This window comes from Phyllostomus hastatus, unplaced genomic scaffold (genome assembly GCF_019186645.2).
Source record: "Phyllostomus hastatus isolate PE091 unplaced genomic scaffold, TTU_PhHast_1.1 phas_scaffold_78, whole genome shotgun sequence".
Taxonomy (NCBI): Eukaryota; Metazoa; Chordata; class Mammalia; order Chiroptera; family Phyllostomidae; genus Phyllostomus; species Phyllostomus hastatus.
The window spans coordinates 110,946,290-110,972,488 of record NW_025334041.1 but is presented as its reverse complement, the minus strand read 5'-3'; the positions used below and the strand labels follow the sequence as shown (position 1 = coordinate 110,972,488).

At 43.1% G+C, this 26,199-nt stretch overlaps 1 protein-coding gene across 1 annotated transcript; it reads right to left on the bottom strand.

Annotated features, from left to right (window-relative positions):
* Positions 1 to 327: 327 nt before the first annotated feature.
* CDKL4 (cyclin dependent kinase like 4) lies at positions 328 to 24,407 on the bottom strand. The gene is made up of 10 exons (XM_045828282.1): positions 24,327 to 24,407; positions 18,397 to 18,620; positions 15,354 to 15,475; positions 12,698 to 12,770; positions 11,015 to 11,105; positions 9,882 to 10,079; positions 8,381 to 8,463; positions 6,925 to 6,981; positions 3,143 to 3,277; positions 328 to 654 (listed from the first exon to the last, which is right to left on the bottom strand). Exons 2-10 carry the CDS (start codon positions 18,562 to 18,564, stop codon positions 553 to 555), a joined length of 1,029 nt encoding a protein of 342 aa, XP_045684238.1. The 5' UTR covers positions 18,565 to 18,620; positions 24,327 to 24,407; the 3' UTR covers positions 328 to 552.
* Between the last annotated feature and the right edge of the window lie 1,792 nt (positions 24,408 to 26,199).

Sequence of the window (26,199 nt, the reverse complement as noted above, 5' to 3'; positions counted from 1 at the left end):
TCTGCCCTGGAGTCCAGGAACAAACCTAGGTGACATGTCAAGGTTCCCTTCCTACACCAAGACAAACACACAGAACAAAACAGCAGAGTCACTCGACAGACCTGATTACAATGAGAGTAAATTAAAATGCAGAAACATAAAGTCATTCCTCACACAAACAACAGCGAGGAGAGCTACTGGATATTGCTCTAAGACAATATGTAGTCGGCTATGCAAGATGATATATGTACATCTTCACATCCATACATCAGAGTAAGCACGCAAATTCTCAATATAAATTGCCTCAAGAGGGGCAGCTCTGATGAAATTGAAAATATCTCCTCCATATGTGCGGTTTCAGAAGTTCTAACATTTCAAGAAAATATTCTAAAAGATAGAGTCGGCATGTGAAAAGCACGGGCAGAGGAATCAGTAATGATGAGAGCAGAACAATTCTAGAAGTCATCTTCATTTTCCTATGGCTTATTTGCATTTGAAACACTGAGAATTCCTATCTCTCTCATGCAAAAATGTGTACATATTAAATTACTTTCCACTTGAAAGAACATTTTCCTAAATGTTTGGAAGATGATCAAATTTTAACTGGAGGACTTGTTTTCTTCCATCAGGTATGGGGGAGATGTGGCTTCCTGGTATGAGAGGCAACAGTTGATTCTAATAGCAGAACAAGACAAAAATAAGAAAGTAAATTGAAAACAAATCCTATTTGTACAGTTTGATTTAAAGGTGGCAAAAAAAGGATACATATGGTACAAAGGTGTCAAAAGACATGAATTTAAAAGTTAAGTAGAGATACTTTCAAAACATTGGGATATTCTGATACTTGAAAGTGACATTCTGTTACTCTAGGCTTCTCATCTGATGTGCTCTAGTTTATTTCAATACACAAACTTCGGAGTGTCTAGTCACTGTCTAAAAAACAGATGCCCACAATCTATCAAACAGTAATCTTAAGACTCTACATTCTGCCCACCAAATTTTAAATTTTAGGATATTGGCAGGGCAGCAAAGATTAAAAACCTCTTTGCTATCAATGTTAAACAATATTTAGTTTTAAGGAATTTCTTGATCATTCACTCAAGAGATCTAGAAGTTGGTATCTAGGCAGAGATTTGAACTCACAAAATGAAACCACACTGCATGAAAAGATCTTTCTGAACTTTTCCCCCCTGATATGGTAAAATGTCTAGGAAAGAGGTGTGTGCTCGGAAAGAAAACCAGGACTTGAGAGACATGTATATCCCTCTTGCTCTTGGCCTTGCTCTGCAGAGACTGCACTTGGGGGACAGAGATGTTCAGGCACTGCCTCACGGTGGGTTCCAGGGGCTGCCACACGGAGGGGGACAGCTTGCAGTGGACTAACGGCAGAGAACGTGGTGTAATCTTTGTAAACGAGGTTATCTGGATGCCTGCTGCTCTGTGTTTCTCCTCCTCCTGTTGTCCTGGGTCTCCGGGAAGGTCTCTGTAAAGCCCCCTATCTTCGTCAGGGCGCTCGAGGGTCGTAAGGAACGGGGAGCACAGCTGTGAACTGGGGACTGCAAGGGAGAGCATATCCCCAACCAGCCGGAGGACAGTCCCCGTTGGAGGACAGTGTGGCAGAACTTCAGTTGAGACCAAGGGACAGGATGGCACAGTGCCGCTGTCTACCCTTCCAGGCCAAAGGTGAGGAATCTCGTGAGAAGTTTTTAAGGGGACAGTGTTTTTACAGGCAATTCACACCGTCTTTTAAGTTGCTGCCTGAGACTTATTTGAACAAACATTTATTTGTTGGTTAAGTAAAAGGTATTGGGCTTAACTTGCAAACACATAACTTTAACAGAGAAAGGTAAAATATCTCCGTAATACAGCCCTGGCTGGTGTGGCTCAATGGACTGAGCACAGGTCTGCGAACCAAAGGGTCTCTGGTTCAGTCTCCGGTTTGGTTCACGGTCAGGGCACATGCCTGGGGTGCGGGCCAGGTCCCCAGTAGGGGGTGGGCAAGAGGCAACTGCACATTGTTTCTCTCCCTTTCTTTCTCCTTCCCTTCCCCTCTCTCTAAAAATAAACAAATAACATCTTAAAAAAAACCTCTAAAAAGTTAAAAAAAAAACAACAATAATCCTCTGTAATACAAATTTGGAGACCCAGAGATTTTGGATACATGGAAATCATCTTGACATCTCTTCTTATTGATTAGTTTGACCTTTCCCTCCCAACAAACTTCTACTTTAACTATCACATGGTTGACAGAAAAGACTGCCTTCTTCCTTTATGGTGACCTGTTAATGAGAAGATAAATGACCAAAATGTAGACCAAAGGTGAAAGATTAAGTAAACACAAATGGGACTATTGTCAGACCAGACTCTGACAAATTAAAAATTACCATCCTGACTTATTAATAAGCAATGCTCATCTATTTAGTTACTTGGATCCTATTTATTAAGTACCTTCTCTGTGACAGATATTGTTTTAGGTGCTGGAGATATAAGAGGGGATGGGGAAACCCAAATGACCTTACTCCCATAACCTTATGTTTTAACATCCAAGTTTTCTGGAAGCAAGTAAAGGCAGTCACCTGATCACCCGTAGAAGCAACGTCCGCCATCATATTTACCATGCTTTTCTACAACACCGGCATGTCTGAGGGTGGGGTTTCGTTCCCAGACGTCTGAGTCGCATCTCTCTGTACCTGGCCAGAGTTGTCCTCAGCTTTGAGAAGATCTAAGACAGGCAGACTTGGGTGCCTGCCCCGGGTGAGAAGACCTAGGAGTCGAGTTTGCTTCACTGCACAGCGGAGGCTTCAGAGAGGTGCTGGGACGCCTCCGCAAGCCCGGCGGGAACTCAGTCCTGCCGTAATCGGGGTTTCAGTGTTTGAAGCTGTTGTGTTTTGGGTTCATGTTCTGGCAGGTGGGATAGCCAATCGGTGTCCAAAAGAATTGTGCAATCATTAGATGTAAGAGTATTTGGAATAAGACTTTGTAACAAACTAGATATTTTCATTGTTTTATGATTTTATTACATCAACCAGAATTTATGAGGTAAACAAATACAACTACACCAGTGCAAAGAGAAGGTCTTCATGTCCACCTAGCCTCATTTGGAAAGGTAGAAAAAGGAAAAAAAAATCATTTTTATAGCATTCTAACTTCTGTGCGGAGGTACCTGCTGACGTCTTCTGTTTCTCCCTTCGTTGCGTGCTTTTCTTTTGCTTTGGTCCTCTCGGAAAGAGTCGAAGTAGGGACTCTCCAGGAGCTGGGCGCAGGTTAATCGGTCGTCTGGGTTCATCTTCAGACACTCCTTTGGGAGAAAAGCAAAGACGATATTTTAAAAAGGGCCTATTTTGTTACTGTGTCCTGAAACTCTGAATAATAACTGGATGGAGCAAACATGAGCTTAGAAAATCAGGTTTGCATATTATCCGGCACTTACAACTTGCTAATAACTGTGGTCACCTCTATTTCTTCATCGTTGCACTCTGGCTTCTGCCTCCACAGTTCCACCCGAGCAGCTCTGGTTACCCACGCCTAAGACTTCTACTTCCCGATCCTTCAACCCACTGCCGCACTTCGAGGTCTCCTCTCAGTAGTGTTAGACACTACTGACCACTGCCCTCCTTCCTGAAACTCTCCTTCGGCTTCTCTGACACCTCACTCTCTGTCCTCCTACCTCCTGGCTGCTTGGTTTCAGACCAGCCTTTCTTAGTTTACATTCTTCTCCACAGTGACTGCATTAAATTCTTCAAGGCTCCGTCCCAGGTTCCCCTCTCTTCTCATTTGTTCTAAGCGTCCAGCTAATCTAACTGATGTTCAGTGGCTTCAAAGGTCAAGGTTTCCCAGAGACTTCCACGGGTACGTTCCTGGCCCAGACCTCTCTCCTTTGAAATCCTGAGCCCCGTGTGTAAGGGCCTACGTGCTATCTCTGCTTTGTCTCAAGGGCACTGTTATGGGTTGAGCGCATCCCCCAGAAACACTTGTTAAAGTCCTAACCCCAGTAGCTCATCATGTGGCCTTACATGGAAACAGGGCCTCCGTGGATGTAGTTAGTTAAGAGGAGGTGATACTGAAGTAGTATGGGATCTACTCTAACATGACCAGTGTCTTTACGAGAGAGGGGAGACCCTGCAAAGACAGATACATGTAGCATACGTCATGTGGAGACAGAAGCAGACCCTGGAGTTCTGCTCCCAGAAGCCCAAGAATGTCTGGGACTACCCGGAGCTGGCAGGGGCCAGTGAGGACCCTCCCCTGGAAGCCTGGGAGAGAGCATGGTGCGGGAGAGACAAGAGGGGTGGGGACGGGAGGGGGTGCCAACACCTTGGCTTTATACTTCCGGCCTCCACAATTGTGAGAATGTACTTGACCGTTTTTAGCTGCCCAGTTTGGGGTACTTCGCTATGAGAGCCCCAGGAAACCGACACAGACACCTCCTCTCTGCCACCTTCCTCTACTTCATGCGCCAGACCTAAACAATCATCAGGTCCTATCCACTTCATTTCCAATTCTATCTTGAAGAATCCATTCACTTCCTTGTATGGACTCTCAGTCTACTGAAATCTAGTCGATCACTAGAGGCTAGATTTCGGTCTCTCTAGTCCCAAAATATGTTTTTTTTTTTAAGAGAATTTTTAGATCTAAAGAAGAGACTGCGAACGGGAATGATGTCCTGCCAGACTAGCTGTCGGCGTGCTGAGACAGACTGGATGGAGCTGAGGCTTCTGAGCTCCTGACTGCCTGATTAACAACTTTCTGCACACCAAGAGGCTGATGAATTCTCAGAGGTGCTCCTGACTAAAGTGTTCCTAACTTGGGAAAAATTTTAAAATGAGGGGCAAGAAATTGGAATTGCAAAGTCCACATTGGGATCCTTTTCCAGAGACTTCAAATTTCACAAAAAGCCCTTCAACAAAATTGCCACGAGTTGACAGACTTCTTGATGACCAGATGAAACTGATCTAGAGATAGGACGGTAATGGCTATGAAGACATGGTAATAAAAAATAAATGTGGTACCCACTGTCTCATTTTAAACCTAATGAACAGAACACAAAAGCTATGCCGCTGCATGCCACCACTGTCCTTGGCACTGCCACTGGCTGGCACTTCACCCACTTGAGCTGTTCCCTGTATAGATTCTGACCCAGTCCCATGGGATAACTACCTGTTATGGTAGCTGGTACTCACTTGTTGTTAAAGATGTTTCAGCTGCAATTAATGAAAGGAAGACTGCCTTTGTCTAACATGGGGTAGGAGTCTAGGATGTAGGGTGTGACTCACTGACTAGCACAATCCCTGATGCACTTGAGAGAGAGTTCTTGGGTCCCAGGTCAAACACTATGAGCCTGAATCAAATAGCTGAGGGACAAAACTAGCTTCGCCCGGCATCTCGGGCCAACCAACAGGGCATGCACGCCACCTTTGGAGATGAGGACAGGGAGTTTGTCCTCTACCTGGAGTTTCTGTGCCCTTGAAGTTTTCTGGTCAGTTGGAGGAGAAACCACAGGAAGGCCTGGCCACAACATGGAAGTGGGATGGGCGTGTAGTGCTTGATGTCCCCCACCCCAATTGCTCTGGGTTTTGTTAAATTGTAGGTGGGTCAGAGCAACCTGTCCTGAGCAAGGTCAGAACATTGGGCTCCCAGGAAAGGACCTGCAAAGTGCTGGGTTAAGGCAGGGCATAGCAGTGAGACAGGTGGGAGACAGCTGAGGCCGTGGAACAGGCGCGAGGGCGGTCGGAGAACCCAGAGGTGTCAGGCTCCGAACCTCAGCAGGGCCCAGACTGAAGGAATCCAGCAGCACCCTGGATAGCACCTTCGCAACACCCGGCACTGGCACCAGGGCAGGTCTGAGTGGGCCATAGGTCGTCTAGATGGTTCCACCTTCTAGATCATATGAGTTTCAAACTACGCTGCTCATCATGATCACCTAGGGGGACGTTTAATAACATAAATTCTAAGGTCCTATTTACAGAGATTCTACTTCCTGAGTTTGGATCCTGAGTTTGGTAACCTGAGTTTGGATACTGGAATGCGTGTTTTTGAAAAGCTCCCAGGTCATTCTGATGAGTAGCATGGAAACCGCTGCTATAAACGGAACTTAATTGATTGTTAAAGATAGATACTCTTACTGGTAGCACCATCCCTAAGCCCCTAAGGGCTTTTAGTATCCCCTTTGGATGAAAGAGTCACATCTAGCACGGCCTCGGTCGAGCATGGATAGTGGATGATCACAGGTGAGTCTCTTCTGTTTTTTATTGGAACTTGCCCTAGGTTTGGTGATCTCTCTCGGGCTGGTGCAGAGGCTACACACTATGGTGTCTACACGGCTCTGACTCGGCCGTGTAGACACCATACTCGGCTACTAGACTCGGCTTGGTCTGCTAGCTTTTAAAAAAATAATTAAAAATTTTATTTAATTCAATATGTCTAAAATGCTATCAATTCAACATATAATTCCTATTTTAAATTATTAATGAAATAGTCATACTTTACACTCTTTTTATAGTAATCTTCAAAGAAACCTAGTACATCTCCACTCAAACAGGACATATTTCAAGGGCTCAGCAGTAACATGTGGCAGCCACCGTACTGGGCAGTGCAGTTCTGGACCTTTAAACTCAGGAAGTGGCATTCATCCTCATAAGCTTCCACAGTCTGAATATACGAATTTAATATTCAAATTTCTAATGAGTACAAAGAAGTAGTAGTGTTATAACAGCAAACCCTAAATAGACTCTTTTACCTCCTACTAATTTTAATAAATAGGTTAGAAAGATTACTGCATACGCCATTGATGTTCCTTTAACTGTAATGATTTTACAGTTCCTTATCATTTTCAATGACTACATTCCACTTTGGCATTATTTGCACCACTGTCTGCTCCTCCCAGAGTTACCAGCTTCAATCATTATAATCTGTGGTCAGTAACAGTTATAAATGATTCTTAAGTACCTTCATGAAATTCAAAGTCATAGGATGAGCCTCTGAGAATTTTTCTTCAAGAGTTTCCTAGAAAACAAAGTAGAGACTTTCAATAGTACATAAAAACAATGTATGCATATTTAGAATATATTAGTAATAAGAATACTTTAAATAAGACCCCCTAGTAGGTTAATTTCTTTTAAAGATTTTTAAATTCATATTTTAATGTAATTTTACACTATAGTGTAAAGAATTGAAAGTAAAAAACTGGAGTGATTTTCTTAATTTCACGTCTTGCTGTTGATGTTTGGTAAATGTGGGCTCCAAACGTCCCCTCCTGACAGACTGCAACATCCTACACTATCTGTGCCTGACCCACTTACGGGAATGCTTTGAGCGTTCGTGAAAATACACTGAACTCCGGGTGTAAGAGCAATACAGAAGGGACAAAACTCAGAGTAGTAAGGGGCGAGGTTGAGGAGGGCGGGATGCAGGAGAAGTCGGTGGGGAGGAGGAAGCTTCAAAGAGAATGATAACATTCTTCTTTAGCTAGGCAGCAGGTACCTGTGAATTTGTTGTTTTATTCTTTAAATGACATTTTCTTTTGTAATTCAACCTCTAGCCCAGTAACTTAACTTTTAACCTTTTATTATACTTAGTAAAAGAAATGCAGTATGTAAATCAAGGTATTACATGATATAAACTCAAAACAAAGAGGGCGTCTAGAAACAGCGGGGGCCACCTGAACCACAGCCTGTCCACGCCCGTGAATCAGGATCTGGCTCCACAGGCGCTCGCCTGCTTGCACCTCTCCGGCTCCCGCAGGGCTGGCGTATGGATGCACGCCCATGGACAATGCTCTCATTCCACAGGCAGAATTCAGACCATACGGAGTTTTAAAGGCCACAGCCCAAACTTAGGTAGTGCAGACAGGGAATCAATGTCTACAGGAGTAAGCGGGTCCAACTGATACCTTCCCAAAGAAAGGCAAAGCCCACAGCCAGAGCGTGGAGGGGAGCATGCGGTTGGGGTGCTGATTTGGACACATGAGGGTCATTTTGTAGAATGACCTTCCATGTGAAAATATACCTTGTCAACAAATGGTTTTATTGATTTGAGCTTTGTTTCACATGCTGAAAACATAGAGAATGCTCCCCCCTCCACCCCAAAATAAAGGAGTACTACTGTAAATACTGTGTATGACATAATAATTATTTCAGGAAAATAATTTAACTGAAAGGATCAGGTATTTGTGTAGGAACTAAAGATATTTTCACTTTAAATTTAACATTAAATTAACCTTTGGATAGGGCAAGTACACTTGATAAGCATTTTCTCCAATTCATTTTATGTGGTTTTTATATAGTTTCTTTGATCTGTGTTAGTGTGGCATACAGAAACAGAGGCTAAAGTCACAAAAATGAAAAACAACTACCCCTTTAAAGTAGCAGCATAAAAAAGAAAACAACCCAAATCAAGTAGTTACCATGTCTTCTGGCTCAGGTACACTGATACCATGAAAAAACTGGTTACTTTTAAAGATGGATTGGTGTCTTGGGATTAGTTTTCCTGTAAAATGCAAACCATGTGATTTATGTTAAGTTTATAAAAACAATGCAGTGTTTAAATGGTTAACTTCTGAGGGCCAGCTGTGAAAGAAACACTGACCCTGACTGTGTGCGACCTGCAGCCCTGGGAGGACTGGGTCACTGCGGAAACGTCCTTCTCAGGGAAGGCCAGTGCGCCCACACAGCCCTGGGCCACGCGGGGCTCGGTCTGCCACTCGGCCTCCACCAGAAGCGGAGGGACGAAAACGGTGCGGAGGGCTTTACACACACTGTCTCATCTAATCTCATAACTACTCAGAATGGCCGCTGGTTTTTGGCTCCACTGTATTGATGGCAACGAGGCCCAGAGGTTTAATAACCCGTCTGAAGTCGCATGGACATGTCGTGACAGACCCAGGATTCAAACTCAGGTCTGTCTAGTATCTGCCTAATGTAAATTTCCACAATCCATCTAGGAAATGAAACGATAAACACTTAGGTGCGTTCTGTGGAAAAACTCTACGCCCCCTTTTCCATGCCTCAGAGCTGTCCAGAAGAATGTGTTGGGACCAGACCAGAGGCAGTGGCTCCCCTGGCCAGCGCCCACGCTGCCAGGAGAGCCCGTGGCCAGGAAGGAACGAACGTTCATCTCGTGAGCAGATGTGTCACTTCCTTGGCAGCCCTGGTGCCAGAGTGAAGGTGCGGCTAACCTTTCGGGCTCTATTCTCCTCCAGCCAGGGGGAAGCAGACAACTGCTGAGGACGCTGACACACGATGAAGGACACCCCTGGAGCCCTGTTCCTATTCTGCACTGACCTGGCTGTGTGATTCAGGCCCATCATGGAAGTTCTCTGAGCCTCAGTTTCTCATTTCTAAAAGAGGCACAATGAAAATGTTACACCGTCCTTGATGGGCTTTTCTTAAGACTGAAAGAGATGGTGCATGCAAAGGTGATCTGTAAATTCTTATGTGCCAAAGGAGTAGAGTTGAGGGGTTGCAGCAGAGACTGGGTAGCCTGCAAAGCCTAAATTATTTAGCTGCTGGCCCTTTATAGAAAAAGTTTGCCGATCCCTGCTCTGGAGTAACGGAGGAAAACCCTCTTTTACAGTGGAGAGAAACTGCATTTGATCCAATGCCTCGTAAGAGTGAGTTTTAGGCAGCTGACTCATATCCTTAGCCCCGTCTTAGCTCAATACGGAAAGTAAATGTATAGTTTATTCCATGGCTAAGTGGCTTGACTTGGAAAGGATCGGAAAACTCAGTGAGAGGAGTGCTGGCGCTACACATTGAGGAAAGGGCTGGGTTTTGGCTGCAGCCCAGAACAGCCATCCTGAGCAGCAAGCACTCGGCAAGGCAAGAAAGCTCCTGTGGTTCATTACAGTGACGTGCTATTACTATAACAACCCAGCAACTCTGTAAGCCATAAAATGCAGCTCCTACCCAGCGTTCTGATGATCAGATAAAGTTGATCCACATCTGATTTTCCAGGCCAGAGTGGCTGGCCTGTCAGGAGCTCTGCAAAAACGCAGCCAGTAGCCCAGACGTCGACTGAAGAACCATACTGCGTATCTCCCACCAGAAGTTCAGGAGCTCGGTACCATCTTGTAGCGACGTAATCAGTGTAGACATCTCCTGGGACTGCAAACACATGGATCAGGTGAGGTGGGTCACATTTTCCCAGGAGGTGGCCTACTCCCAAGAGCAGGTCAGGCCTTCAGGTAAGCTCCAAACACTCTCAGAGGCCACATACTCCGAGCGGTTAATGAAGTGAGGCACTGATTGAGTAAACAGTTACACTGTGCACTCAGACAGTCAATTCAACTTCCAAAGACACCTTAGCTAGTTAATATCTGTATGATCCCAAACAGAGGGCCGTGAGATTGAGGATTTCTGTAGTGTGACTTCAAGTGTACACCAACTTCCGAACGCACTGCCAAGTCACCTGGGCCTGGGTCCTACGAGGACACTGATTATGGACACACCACCTTGCGATGCGCGTGCTGCTAATGCAAGGTTTTGCCTGCTGCACAGTTCTAGATTGGTGGAGAAACACCGATTTGTCCCTCTGTACCTTTGGTTCCTCCCTGTCTGGGATCATGTCCTTTTTCTGAGCACTGTCCGAATTCCCTCTTCGACGGTCAGTTTGCTCTCCAGTCCCACCAGCCCCAGGAAGGCATTTTCCCGACCACTCTGGCCCACATCATTACTGTTTCTCTCTAGGGAACCAGCTGCACCTTCACTTCGGTACTTCACTGCCAATCATCCTGCAGTAATACTTTTTTTTTTTCTTTTTACTTCAGATTCCAAGTGCACAAAAAGCAGAAATGCATCTTATAACTCTTTTCCTCTCCCAAGGGGGAGAGTATATAAATGTAACATCGAATAAATTCCAGTTGAATGGAGCGGACTGGAAGTACAAATTAATGTAGTGACTCAAGGTTAAAGTGAGGCTTTCCTTTTAAAACAATAACCATATAACATGTAACATACATTCGATATCTCAAGTAGGAATTTCAACTCCATTATTGCATAATCACCTGAACTGGGTAAGTTAGTAACAAGTGGCTACTCACTCAGAATTCGCGCAAACCCGAAGTCGCAGATCTTGATTATTCCTTGCTTAGTTATCAGAATATTTTCTGGTTTTACATCTCTGTGAATGCACTGTAAGATAATGTTTGATTATTCCTTTGAGCCATCAGAATGACAAAGCAAAAAGAAATGAACTATTAGTTTAAATGATACACATAGCCTGTGAGATAAAAACAAATATGGGTTTTCTTCATTTTTCTAAAAGAACTTAAATTGGTAATTTTTTACTCATCATATCAAAAGAAAAAATCAAAATGTAGCTGTATCAGTGAGGAAATGATGGTTGAATATGGAAACTGATTTTTGGGGGGCGGGAGGGAAGGTAGTATGGTACAATGATTTCTTCTGCTTTTTTTTCTGGGTCCTATTTTAACTGTAAGAGGTAAAACTCTAGATGAGGCTAGACTCAGTGTATCTCTAACAAGAAGCTCCTGCTAACCAAAGATGCGGCAATCTGAACATCAGAGAGAACAATGATTGCAAAGGATTAAAACACATCAAATATATAAAATTCCTAATTTTATAATTATGTACCACATTCCATAATATCCCTTCATTGTTCACTCTTGGATGTTGCTAAGACACACACTCATTACTCTTTGTATTGATAAGTACAGGAAATAATCCCAGATTTATCTTGCTCTACAGTGGCTGGAATCCATAAGGATAAGCTCTTTTCCATAGAATTCCAATGAATAAATGCAGAAGGAATAACAGAATTAGAAAAATGCCACCTTTTAAACCTAATGAAATGCTGGTTACAGGCAATAATCATCTAAGGATGCTAAAACCATCCCGTAAAATGCTGACAGGGAAGCTGATCATGGAGGAAAATCAAACGAGAACCTCTGAACCCGCAAGTCTATTTTAAGACGCCCGAGAGTGGGACAGCCAGACATTGGACACTAGAGGTGTCAACCCAATGAGAAGTGTACAGCACTATACACGAAGTATTCTCATATAAAAATATGAGCCTGAAAATGATCAGGCCTCTAGATATACCAATTTACGGGAAATACAAGTGAAAGAACAGGACACAGTGAGCCAAGATGATTTCAGGAACAGTGATGCTCCAAGTGTGCTTCTTGGACCAGCAGCTCCTGTATCAGTGAGGAAAACGCTTGGAAGTGCACGCTCTCAAGCCCGACCCCGGATTTATGGAACCAGGGACTCTGGGGGCGGGCCCAGAGACTGTCCCAACCAGCCCTCCAGGAGCTGGAGAACTAGGGCTCTAAAAAATTAATGATGACAGTTTTTTTTTTTAAAAAGGTGGGGGCAGGGGGACTGTAACAGAATAAAAGACTGAAGAGACAGAAAAAGAGAACAAAACCAAGTGCCAATAATGGGTTACGCTACTGAAAACTTATTTTAATCCAATTTAAAAGCAATCAGAGGAATCATGAGTACTAAGGCAAAAAGAAACAGTAAGTTTATACAAACTTTCGGTTCATAAGGAATGAGAAGTTTGGTTCTTACAGAAAGTGGAAGAAGGCCACAAATAATGCGTTGCTTTTCCTCATATTCTGTACCTTTCTTCTGGTTTGCTCTTCTGGTTCTTACTCCGCTCCCTGACCCCCGTTTTTAGCTCTTTGAAGACACCCCTGAGCTACGTGTAGAAGGATCATCATGAAGAATGAACCAATGCGTTAGAGAATGTCACTTACATTGTGTTTATGACAGAAGTTAAGAGCTTGAAGTGTTTGCCACAATACACTTTGGATCACTCCATCGGCAATTCTAGGGAAAAACACCGCAAAGCACATTAGAGACTCCTGGGTGGGGTCCCGGGGGCAGAAGAGGGAGCAGCGAGGGCATGAGCGGGGCTCGTGAGGGTCAGTGAACGCAGAGCAGAGGGTGCCTTGAAAATGCTTTATAAAAAAAAGGTTTAATGGAAATTGCTTTATTCTTTTTCATTATAATTACATAATTTCCTCTCTAAATTTCAATTTTTACATCTGTAGAAATGACACATGCTTAACAGGAAATTCAAACAACAGAGAAAAGTAAAGGAATAAAACGTGTTCGCTCAAGTCTTGTTGCCCCAAACAGCTGCTGTGGCCTGTGGTGGCGGTCCCCTTAGGCACCACACTGTTCCTCTCCCCTCTGTGTGTGGGAGTTTACTTTTTAATTTTAATATTAAAAAGCATATTCATATGGTTTAAAACTTAAAAATCCCACAAGTATCTCTATGAAGTATTCTCTCTCAGACCCGCCGACCCAGCCGGTTCACCCTCTGTGACTTCCCTGCCTCTTTCAGAAACAGGGACTTCAGCACACACACTGTGTGGCTGTAAAGGGTCTCATTTTACGGATGTATCGTCATTTACTTCGTCCCCATTGATGAGCAATTGGTGGCCTACGTTTTATTTTTGGAAACAACACTTCAGTGAATATATGTGATCATCCAGCTCACTGCAGTTATGCAATTACCTTTTAAGGTAAGTTCTAGAAGTGGGATTTCCGGGACCAAATGCAGGCACACATTACATTTTGACCCTGTGGGGATGAACTTCAGGTAGACCTGAGTCTGCTGTTGCAGGAAAAAAGGTATGCTTGAAGACTGACCTTCAGTTCATCCAGTTCGAGTTGGTGGTCAGCACGCAAGCAGGTGCTGGAGTGGCTTTGTAAAAGTGCCTTACGCCTGGTAAGCAGGCCGGCACTCTGGGAAGCCAGGGGGAATCAAGAGCCCGTGAGAATGGGACCCTGGGAGCTTGTGTCCCTGCAGAATCCTTACTCTGTGTGGAAGATCCTGGAAAGTGCCACTGGCAGGTGTATCTTTCATGGGGGAACTGGGGAGTACTCTGGTGGAGTAGTGTGCTTCGTGTAACCATCTCCACAAATTGTAGCAATCACAGCAAGACTGTAACTTTTCTGTTGATGTGTTTCCATTGCTCACTTCGCCCTCCCATGAATGACACCTTCACAGTTACTCACTGCCCAGCTGCCCTCTCTGAGGGAGGGTGACCCACTCCCACTCCCACAAAACATCTGTGCACTGAAGTCCCTATCTCCTCATGTGTTTTTGCTGGTGTTGTGTCTGCCAATCTGCGGTTAAAATAAAAAGATTTTAGTTTTCATTTGCATTTCTTTAATTAGTGAATTTAATTTTTACATGATTATTGGCTGTTATGTTTCTTTTTTGGTGTATTTACTGTTCATAGCTTTTCACTTTTTTGATTGGTCTGTTTACTCCTTTTTAAACTGAGTTACGAAGACTCAGTGTACATCAGAGTCTGCGTATACGCTGCAACTATTCTCCTTAGTGTGTTGTTGGTCTTCCAACCTACTCACGGGACGGGATTGCTGTTTGCATATTTTGAAAAACCTGAAACAAGGTTTCTTTGACCAAATATCTACTCTAAGCTTTTTAATTAAAAATTTAAAATTACCTAACATTCCAAACACACTCATCACTCGGCTCTAATATTTTATCATGTCTGGATATTTAAGTATGTTTAGATTACTTTTTAAAAACCGAACTAATCGTGCAGGTGTACCTGGCCTTCCAGAACAGCGGTATGGCCTATGTGTGACTCAGGCATATGGTGCTAGCAGCAAGACCTCGCCATGTGTGAAATTTGGGGTGCTGTAACCATTACACTGAATGTTATTTGTTTTATTAACTCTTTAAGCAATTCCCTTAGATTTTCACAGAATATAATGAAAATGACGACAAGCTAAACTTGTCTCCAAAAGTCATATATTCTATTAATTGTTGTTTTCACATTGCATTGGCTAGAGCTCTCAGGACAATGCTACATTATTATACTGGTGCCGATTGACGTCCTTGTCTCGTTTCTCGCTTCAGTGGTGGCTCCTTTTGTGCGGGGTAAAAAATTAGCAGTTGATTTGAATATGGGTTGTGTGTGTGTGTGTGTGTGTGTGTGTGTGTATGCTAAGGAATTATTTTAACCCTAGTTTGCTAAGCTTTAAAAAAAGTCAGAAAAGAATATTGACTCTCAACTGCCTTTCAAATTTTACCAACCACATGCGTTTTTTCCTCCTTTAACCTATTAGCGAATTATGTGGATAGATTTCCTAATATTGCACCATAGTTCATTCCTTGAATTCAGACATCCAATACATAATTTAGCCCCAAAATGCATCATGATTTATATATGCAGATGTGTCTCCCCAATCATTTTCACTCCAGGTTAACATTCATCTGCCTTGAGCCAATGCTGAGATGGGAGGGGCAGCCAGCAGCCACGTCTGGGAGGAAGGGGAACTGTGTGGGGCGATACCTGAGGTCTGCCGCAGTTAATCCCACGTATGTGAAAGGGGCCCCACTGCACAGAGCCCCGTTTCCAGACTACTTACCCATTTGGATTCCTCTCCAGCTCATTTAAGAGTGTATGGTCACAGTATTCAAAGACTAAGTGCATTTTCCTCTTTCTCCTGAACACCTCAATAAGGTTCACAAGGTTTGGGTGTTTTAGTTGCTGCAAAGGAATTGAAATACATCGTTTGGTGATTTGTTTCTTGTAAGAGTTCTCCCCAGATCCCTTACAATTTTAAGAACAGAAGGTCTTGCCTATCATCTCTATACATCTCCTGTGGAGAGTGTTATTACAGTTACTTACAAGAGAAACTATCCTTAGTAAGAATCACGAATCTTAAAGTTGGAAGAAAAATTTAAGATTTTTTCTAACGTATCCATAACAGACGATAACTAAACTGAATCTCTAGAAAACAAAGTATACTAACACTAAAAATACTTTAGCATTTTGTGGAAATTCTAAATATGTAAGTCATAAAATAACCTGAAGAAAGAATGGAGGAAATGGAATTACTGTGTAAGGCTATAGAAACCATCAATACCCATTTAGCTGACATATCACCTTGGACTGAGTGTAAGTGTCAGCCGGACGTCAACCCCGTCCGGACGCCAGGGCTGACTCTCGGGGACTGATCCCAGCCTTCCAATCCGGTTACGTCCGGTTACCTCCTATTCTGGGAGTCCCCGCCGTCGGTCTGGTTTTAATCTGTCATTTTCCAGCTCTGCTTTCTGATTTTGTTGTTCTCTCCTCTGCTTAGGTGTCTTGTGTGTTAAATTCTATTCCCAAACTGAGGCATTTCACAAGTCAGCCTCTGCTTAACGTTGTAAATCAAGGGAAAACCCTGATTAGGATCGTCTAAGATAACCCATCACTGCAGGGACTATATGATTGATCATCCCATCAGGTCAGTGAGTACAAGCCAGGGCTGTCCCAGGCAAACTGGCACCTACGGCCACCCAGCCTGTGTCTAGGGGCACTGTATAACTTAGTGTATAAACCAGGACATTTTGAAAGACGATGCTGATCAGACCAACTCTGGTTATAGACCAGGACGTCTGATCACTCCTAACTTACGACCCACCTTCCCTCTTGGTTTCCCACCATAGCAGAAAAATCACTCTCCCGAACCCTATGCCATTTACTCAGAAGGATATATAAAAAGGGGAACAGTATTGTGTACACAGCAAAGCTCAACAAATAACCTGCAGGCCCAGCAGAGAGTCCTAAGTGTGAGGACTTACACGACACCCTCTAACCGGCATCTGCAGGCGTGGTTTGACTCCGAAAAACATCAGCCTGTGGCGATTCCTGCTGCTCAGGAGTTTGGGAAAAGGGAATTCGTTATGCGTGAAAAATATTCCCAGAGCACCAAGTCATTTTTTTTTCCTATGAGCTCTACTGCCTAAAAGGTCAGAAAGGCAAACAGCGGAGGAAACGGGCCACACGGGCAGGTGATCCAGCTGCTCTGTGCTGCAGCCAGAGCTGGAGACAGGAAACAACAAAGTGTCTCTACCAGCAGAGCGACGGACTCACAGATGCCTTCGCTGGATGCCTCGGCAAGGTTCGACCCAGCCAGACCCACCTTGGGGTAGATCAGCAATTTACAGCTCATTTGCCGGTGAAATTAATTTAGCCCAGAAAAACAGTGACTTGTCTAAAGTGAAACAGGTAGTAAGGAGGGAGCGGGGGAAATCAATCAAATTTAAGTAACTGGAGGATATGAGGAAGGTGTGGTAGATCTATATTCTGGAAGGAAAGTGTTCTGAGCATACCTGGGTGTAATTACCAAAAGCAGGAAAGGGTGCCCCCTGAGAATCATCGTCACCAGAGACCAAGCTGAGCTGGAATCTGGCTGCTTTTTAACCCAAAAGTCCATCCTTCAGTCGGTGAACTTGTAACCTCGGAGGCACGACTTGAGCATTAACTTTAGTTGGAGATTTTGGGGGCTGCAGCAGCTAAAAAGCATCACTTTTATTGGAAAACAACCACTGCCCAGCTCAGACACACCCCACGACTTAGCTGTGACAGAGCTGGCTGTGGGCTATGAGGTCAGTGAACTGCTTTTTATCATGATGCATGCACTTTTAAAAAATCCGTGTATATCTAAGTATATTTTAAACAAAACACTGGAACTCATTGAGGAAACCCGCTACAGATACTTCTTGAAAAAGATGGATAATTAAGTATTATCCCTTTAAAAACTGGATTTCTGGGGGTTCCCTAAAGCAGATGACATGTGAAAAGCAAAAGTTGGCTGTGTGTTCTTGAAATCATAAGAGTTTTGTTACTCGAAGTGTGGTCCATGAATCAGGAGCTTCTGTGCCACTGGGAGTTGGTCCCAAATGCAGAATCTCAGGCTCCCCCCGCCCCTCCCAAGGCAGAGCCAGAGTTCCAACGAGGTCCCCTGGGGAAGGCAGTGCACTTGCACGCCTGAGCAGTGCTGCCCTCCAGCTGGGCTTCCTCTCTGATGAAATAAGGTGCTGGTGAGAAGCATCTCTAGGTCACGTAAGGTTCTAAAACTGTAAGATTTTTAGGGTGGGAAATGTTTACACTGAGAACTTATGCATCGTACACGCCAACTCCCACCAGAGTAGAAACAACTATGACCAGCCCTTTGAGTGCAATGTGTACACACAGCTGGGGCGACCTTCAGTATGTCTGAGGACCAGTGGGACCCAGCCGGGACCGGTCCACAGCCATGCCTGCAGCCCCACCGGCACACTCCTGTGGGCCCCTCTGTGCCAGCAGATGCTCTTTTATTTGCTGGTTTATGTGGGGGGTGGGGTGAGAAATGGTGGGGCACAGCTGTGGGGAATGAGGGGATGTAGGACAGTGGAGATTTACCAACCAGAAGGGAAGTACTTCAATAGTTTAACAATCTACAGCTGTACTCATAATAAATGCCAGCTAAACATCAGAGTGGCTAAAGTCCAAAGTGAAAATCAATTTGTTTCCCCAAGTTACTGATACAAAGGAATTTAAAAGTCCAATAGAAAAAGAAATCACTTAAAAATTCTTTGTAATTTTGGCACACATAGTTCACCCAATACCATGGACATTACAGACACATAAAGTTAACCTACCTTCAACATACGTATTTCTCTCAGTGCTATTTTTTTAACAACAGGATCATCTTCAGATTCCACAAACTTTTTAATAGCTACCATTTGTCCAGATGTTTTGTTTCTGCATTTGAATACAATGCCATAAGACCCTTCTCCAATCTTAGCTAATTTTTCATACTTTTCCATGATAGCAGAAGTGACTCAAATTACTGTATTGGTTAACTTGCAGTACAGCGTTGCACCTGGAAAACAAGATGGCTCAGCTTCATCAGCTCATCAAGGACGATGTTCTCACCGATTATTATATAAAACCAATTTGCTAAGGATGCCAAAGATTTCTTTCCATTGATTAATTTTAAATACACTTAAAAATATTTGGGTGTTATTTCGTTAGTTGAGCTCGGTACTATGCAGTTCTTCCAGTTACTGAAAAATTTCATATGCTGTTTCTTATAACGAGTCTGTGTTGACTCCAGTTGAATTCAAAGAAATTGTGGAAAGGAACCTTATCCAATCCATTGTTTTCATTATCCTCTAGTAAATGATTAAAATATGATGCTGTAAAATCCAGCTGAATGAGTATTTCATATTCTTGAATATGGTGTTTCTCTTCTCCCCCCTGTGTGAATATGGCCAAGACGAGAAGAATTGAGAACAAGACACCGTACAAAGTGCTATACCTCCACCTGGTGGAGAGAGAAGAAAGAGACACTGCGGACTGTTAAAGCCATTAAAAACAATAACATCTTTTTAGAGCATTATTTATCGTGCTTAGCGTTTATATGTATGAAGGAACAGGTCCTTACATTCTTAGCTCCCAAAGAAAACAGGAACAAGACAAAAAAGAAGGCAGATTTCTCTAATCCTTCACGTACGCTCTCATACCCATAGTGATTTCTATGGAAATGCTGGGTTTAAGTTTTCTGTCTTGCACCAGCCATTTATAAATTTTGTGGTGACTGGACTACATGTTAGATTACAAATAAGGCCAGCATAACTAAATAAGTCAGTCTAAGAATTAAAAATATAAAAATTTTAGTCTTAAAAATCCCACCCCACTTTACTCAGCAGAATTTTTTTTAAACATTTTATTTATTTTTTTTCTAGAGAGAGGGGAAGGGAGGGAGACACAGAGGGAAAGGAACATCAATGTTAGTTGCCTCTCACACTCCCCACACTGGGGCCCTGGCCCACAACCCAGGCATGTGCCCTGACTGGGAATGGAACTGCTGACCCTTTGAGAGGTTTACAGATCTATACTCAATCCACGGAGCCCCGCCAGCCAGGGTACTCAGTAGAATCTTGATTATAAACTTAGTAATAATAGCTAGCTTTTAATAACACTGTTCTATGCAAACTACATATAATGTACACAAATATTTCATAAAGTAGGAGTCATTTTTACCCAATTTTACAGACGAGAAAACTGAAGCACAGTGAAGCCAGTATGGAATTAGAACCTAGGCAGTCACATTTCAAAGATCACAATTTTAATCACTACACTATACTACCTCACAGTTAATTAAAAATAAAGCACAATTTGAAGATAGAGCACAATAAAGCTCTATCCAGGTATTGGTATTAATAAAATTTGAAGTAGAGAGTTGACCTCTGCCCTGACCAGTGTGGCTTGGTTGGTTGGGTGTCACGCCGCAAAGCGAAAGGCCGCTGGTTCCATTCCCAGTCTGGGCACATGCCTGGGTTGTGGGTTTGGTCCCTGGTCCAGGCAGCTGATTGATGTTTCTTTCTCACATCGATGTTTTTCTCCCTCTCATTCTCCCTCCCTTTCCCCCTCTCTAAAAAGAAATAAATTAAATCTAGCCCTGGCTGGCGTAGCTCAGTGGACTGAGCACAGGCTGTGAACCAAAGTGTCGCAAGTTCGATTCCCAGTCAGGGCACATACCTGGGTTGCAGGCCACAGCCCCCAGCAACTGCACATTGATGTTTCTCTCTCTCTCTCTCGCTCTTTCTCCCTCCCTTCCCTCTCTAAAAATAAATAAATAAAATCTAAAAAAAAATTGCTATTAAGAAATAAATTAAATCTTAGAAAAAGAGTTGACCACTTAAAAAACTCCTCATTTCAAATGAGTATTTTTTTTAACTTCACTAATGTTTGGTCTTTCCTGCCTACAGGCTATCTCAGTGAAGAAAGAAACCATGTACCCTCACTTACCACCATAAAACCACAGGACCGGAGAAAGCGTTTACGTGGGTAAATGACTACCACTATTACCCAAGCACATACACTCATGTAACACATGGCAACTCTACCACAGACTGTGTTCGGAAAACTTTTTTTTAAGATTTTATTTATTTATTTTTAGAGAGGGAAGGGAGGGAGAAAGAGAGAGAGAGAGAAACATCAATGTGCGATTGCTGGGGGTCATGGCCTGCAACCCAGGCATGTGCCCTGACTGGGAATCGAACCTGCGACACTTTCGTTTGCAGCCCATGCTCAATCCACTGAGCTAACCCAGCCAGGGCTCAGAAAACTTTTAATTATGTGCCTATATGGGGAAAACCTGAGAAGGCCAAGAGGAAAGCTAAAACTGAGGCAGATTTAGACAGATTATGAAAAAACAGAGAAATAAAAGTTACCAAAATCAGGACCACCCTGTAGAAGCTGAAAAGATTAAAGCAGAGTATTATGAACAACTCTATGCAACCAAATGAGACAATATGGTTGAACAAATGTCTAAAAAGATACAAAATACTAAACTGACCGAAGAAATAGAAACCTTGATTACACTCATAACAAATAAAGAATTTCAATTAGTAACTAAAATTCTACCCACAAAGAAAAGCCCAGGATCAGAGAGCTTCAAAGGTGAGTTCTACCAAACATTCAAAGAAAAATTAATACCAGTCCTCCATAAACTGTTTTATTGGGTTGGCCAAAAACTCCATTTATTTTTTCCATAAAACAAAGTGCACATTTTTAAATTTTCATCAATAACTTTATTGATTTGGATATTCTGAGTATGTCGGCTATCTCCCACTACTGGCTTCTAGTGGGCAGGGGCAAGGGGTGCTGCTAAACATCTTCCAGTGCATAAGGCAGCCCCACAGCAAAGAATTATTTGGCCCAAATGTCAATAGTGCCAAGAAACTTCACAAACCACTTCTGACACATTCGCTCAGTCACAGCCCCTTCTCCATACACTGCACAATTTTTTTTTGCTTCAGTTGAATTTTTACCTTTCTTGAAACAATAAAGCATAATGTGCCAAAAATACTGCGTATCTTCTTCCATCTTCAATATTTATATGGCTGCACAAAATTCACCAATTTTGATAAGTTCTTTTAAAATGCACTCTGATATGACAGCTGTCGCAATACAATCTAACAAAATTGTTTTGAGTGAAGTTAAAGACAACTAAGCACTACTAGAGCCTTTTATGGAAAAAACTAAATGAACTTTTTGACCAACACAATAAAAAACAGAAGTGGAGGAAACATTTCTCAACTCATTCTGTAAGGCCAATACGAGGAGGGACCCCTCTGAAAAACCCCAGTATTACCTTCTGGAGGGCAGGCCCCTTTGTAGTACAGGCTTCCCCCACTAGGTGAGTGTTCCAGGAACCCATCTGTGTCAGTGCACCAGCTGGCGTTGTTGTGAGAGGCTGCATTTGGCTTCAGTGACTTTTTTTTGAAGACTCTTTCAATGCATTTGCCCATTTCATGATGGGTGATTTATGAGTGCACCTGCCCACACCGCACTGAGTGTTCAGTTTTTCACAAAAAATGGCCTGACGCCAAAAATGGCCCCGCCTTCCCTATTGATTTGATCTCATCCCGAGTGGCTTTTTTTGTTTGTTGGTTTTCCCAGATAAATAAAATCCCCAAAAGGAAATATTTTGCCAATGTGGAAAAGGTGAAACAAAAAAGGGCAGAAACACCAAAAGGCACCAAAATCAACAAGTTCAAAAACTGTTTTGAGCAGTGGAAAAAAGTCTCAATAGGTGTATCGCATCAAATGGAGAGTGCTTTGAAGGTGACTGAAGTTTAAACATGTAAGAATAAATATACAATTTTTTAATAAATAAGTTCAGGTTTTTTTGGTCCCTTCTCATATTACATTGATACAAAGTCAGATGAAGAAGTCCCCAGAAAACTATAGGTCATTATTCTCATGAATAAGGACACAAGAATCCTCACAAAATGATCAGCAGAAATATATAAAATGAGTTAAACACCATGATGATGTGGGACTTATCTGAGGAATGCGAAGTTTAATTTATCTGCAAATCAATAATGTGAAATAACATACTAATAGAATAAAAGATAGAAATACAGGATCATCTCAGCAGATACATATTTTTAAAAAGCACTTAACAAGACCCAGAACCCATTCATGATTTAAAAAAAATCTCATCAAACTAGAAATAGAAGGCAACATCCTTCCCAGAAGGCCTGCAGAAAAACCTACAGTTAACATCATGCTCACTGGTGAAAGACTGAATCCTGTGCCCCCTGTGAGACTGGGACATTCTTGTAGTTAACCACTTGTGTATAACATTGTACTGGAAGTTCTTGCCACAGGTCAAGTAAAATTAATTGAAAGTACACACACTGGAAATGGAAAGAAAAACTCTCATTTGGAAATGGCATGCATACTGTATGTAGAGAATCCTAATGATGCTAGGAAAAAAAAAACTATTGATAGAGGTATATTAGGCAGAGAATAGATGCAATTGGTTGGAAACACTTCCCATCATCATTAGTGATCTTCACAATTTGAAGCCATATGCCTCTTGGTTATAGGGCCTCCTGACTTCAGAATTTACCAAATATTTGACTTTTAAGTTAATGAAGTTCTGTGTACAAAAGCAAAAACATACAGACTTGGGCCAGTTGGTGAATACAGAAAGACATACAGAGATAGATACTTGAGTGTGTTGTTAAATCTTTTGAAAAATTTTCTATTTAATTTCCTGTTTTAAGGATTGAAACAGAGAAAACACTTGTGGGCAGGTTATATTCATGACTGTGTCACACACCAGGTCCCGAGGGCTCAAGCAAGCCTAACGGATACATGGAGAAGAAAAACAAAATTAGAAAGGGAGAAAAATGGGGCGGAAAACATATTAATTTCCTAATCTAAGTTTCTAGGAAACTCATGTAAACTGTGGCGTTAGGTGGGGGCGGGGTGGGGGGTGGGGGGAAAACTTTTCAAGACCAGGCCAGATCATTTGCGGATTCTGCAGGTTAGAAATCACAATCTGCGCTGTTGCTTTTGTTCCCAGTGCAACCAAATGCATTTATATTTAATAGAACTGAATAGAAAACGGGCTAAAAAACCATTCTGTGTCTGTTTTATAAAACAGAATTACAGAACTTCAAGAATACACACACCTGATTATAAACTTCTCTTGGTGATATAACGAACAATTGATTAATTGGAAGCATCCCCAGAGAACTGTAAGACCATATGATTCACACAGTTCAAGAAACGAATTTTGTTTAAAAAAAAAAAATCACATTTCAACGTGCACACATAACAGGAATGAAAGTTCGGCGTAAACCACTTTGTTTCCAGGCCGCTAAACTAGTCCCGACCCTTCTGTGAAGGGCAGCCCAGCTTGGGGGCCACACCCAGGACTCCCAGAGTGCGGGGGCGCCCCTCGCTCCCCAGCCGCCGCAGCCTGGACCCGAGGGCTGGTCCTCCTCCAGGGCTACCCCTTCCTCCTCCCGCCAGGGTGCCCCAGCAACTCGGTCGTATGGCCTGCGGGAGCCCTCTGTCACCTCTAGCCCCTCACCCTCACGCCTTCTTGTCCCGCCAGAGGCCACCGAGGGAAGGCAGCCCCGCTCTCCTCTCCGGCAACTTTCCCTCGTCTGGGAGCCCCATGCAGACGCCACATCGCTCTCCATGAACCCCGCGCCGCCAGCCCCCATCCCACCTGTCCCGCTGCGCAGCAACCCGCGCCCGCCGCCAGACTGGCACTTACGGTGGCGCCGCCCTGAGCAGTCCCAAGTCCGACGACGCGCGGTCGCTCTGCTCAGCCAGCAGCAGGCGCCGCAACTCTGGAGCTGAACGTCTGCAGCGTCTCCGGGGCAACCGGACGCTCAGCGGGGCAGAGCGGCTTCCGGGGCAGGTTTCCCGTGCCTGCCGCAGAGGAAGCCCGCGTCCCGGGCTCACATCCCCGTGGGTCACCTTCGGGCAAACCCAGCACCTCAGCGTGTGGACGCAACAGCGGTTTCTCCTCCGAGAACCCTTGAAGATGCTCGGAAGGCGGCGCTCAAGAAACACTGCTTTTTCCATGAACACTATCATTATACCAAGCCCCGTTCCATTCTAAGGCGTTAAAAGCACTAAAATTGAGCACGTGTAAGCGTGGAGTACATGTCCGTTTTCACACCGGGGCAAAGACGCTCAGTTTGGCAGACCCTATTATAAGTCATTACTCTTCGGTCCTTCCTTATTTCCCAAATAAATTTTTAGCAAACTTCCGTAGGCTTTTCCGTGACAATCAGCAATTAGGTGCGGTATTTTGCGGCCATTTTCATAATTCAGCAAACATTGTACTAGTATTCTGGGCCGATAGAATAAGAGACGTGTCTGACACCCAGTGCGGGAGCAAGTCGAGCAAACAATGTGATGAATGCTATACGAGGCAAATCGGAAATATATATATATATATATATATATATATATATATATATAGGCAAAGTTTACCCTTCTTGTTCCCAAGACGAACTTAAAAATGCTGTTAATGAGCATGTACACGCTTTGATAAAATGCTCTCCATCGTGCCCAGATTTAGGATGTCTCTATTTCCATTTTTTTCTGAGGTGACTCTTTTTCTCATCTACAATTTTCCATTTTCTTCATTTGCTTAGAAATATGCTCCAATCTCCTCCTATCTTTAGAAATCAAACTAGAAACAACCTTTATCTCCTTCCTCCTCCAAGGCCACGTATATTTCCACAGTACTCAAACTTGCATAAACTCACATCTACCCATTTCTGTACCATTTCTGCCTTATCCTGCTGTAGAACAATTTCAGTAAGGATATAAGTGATAACTTTACATACAAACCCAAAGGCCTCTTTTCATCTCGTTGTTTTATCTCTGCAGTTTCCAAAACCATTGATTACTAGAGCTACTTTTCTAAGCAGCTCTTCGCAATTGGGCCCATCCTAGTTCTCTAGCTTCACGCCATTACCTGCTCCATGTACCCTAAGCTCAGCTGCACTTAACACAGCATTTTCGCACGTCTTCGTCTGTCTACAGTACCTACTCTGATTTTCCCCTGCACTTGATAAACTCCTTTCGTTTCTTAACAGCCCGGTTTGTGTTTAACTTTCTCTATAGAGGTTTTCCTTTTCCCAAAACAGAATTAGGTACAACCTTTTGCACCTCTCTTTAAATTTATTTATCCAAATATGCCATTTGAATACTGGGAATGATAGCTTTTCCATCTTTTCGGCAGCACCAGTAGTGTCTGGATACACTGTAAAGGATTATTATTAAGTGTTGGTTAAATAATTACCTCACAAAAGTAAAAAAAAAAGTCTTTGTAACGAGTTGTAACTAGACTTATAAAGCGTTTTTTTTTTTTTTAAGAAAAGATTTATTTTTTTGACAGAGGGGAAGAGAGGGAGAGAAACATCACTGTGTGGTTGCCTCTCACACACCTTCTTCTGGGGACCTGGCCAGACATGTGCCCTGACTGGGAACTGAACTGGCAACCCTTTGGTTTGCAGGCTGGTGCTCAATCCACTGAGCTACACCAGGTAGGGCTAGACTTAATAAGCTTTAACTGTAAAGCTAATCTTATGCAAATCCTTTTGTTTTCATAACAAAATGCTTTAACAAGG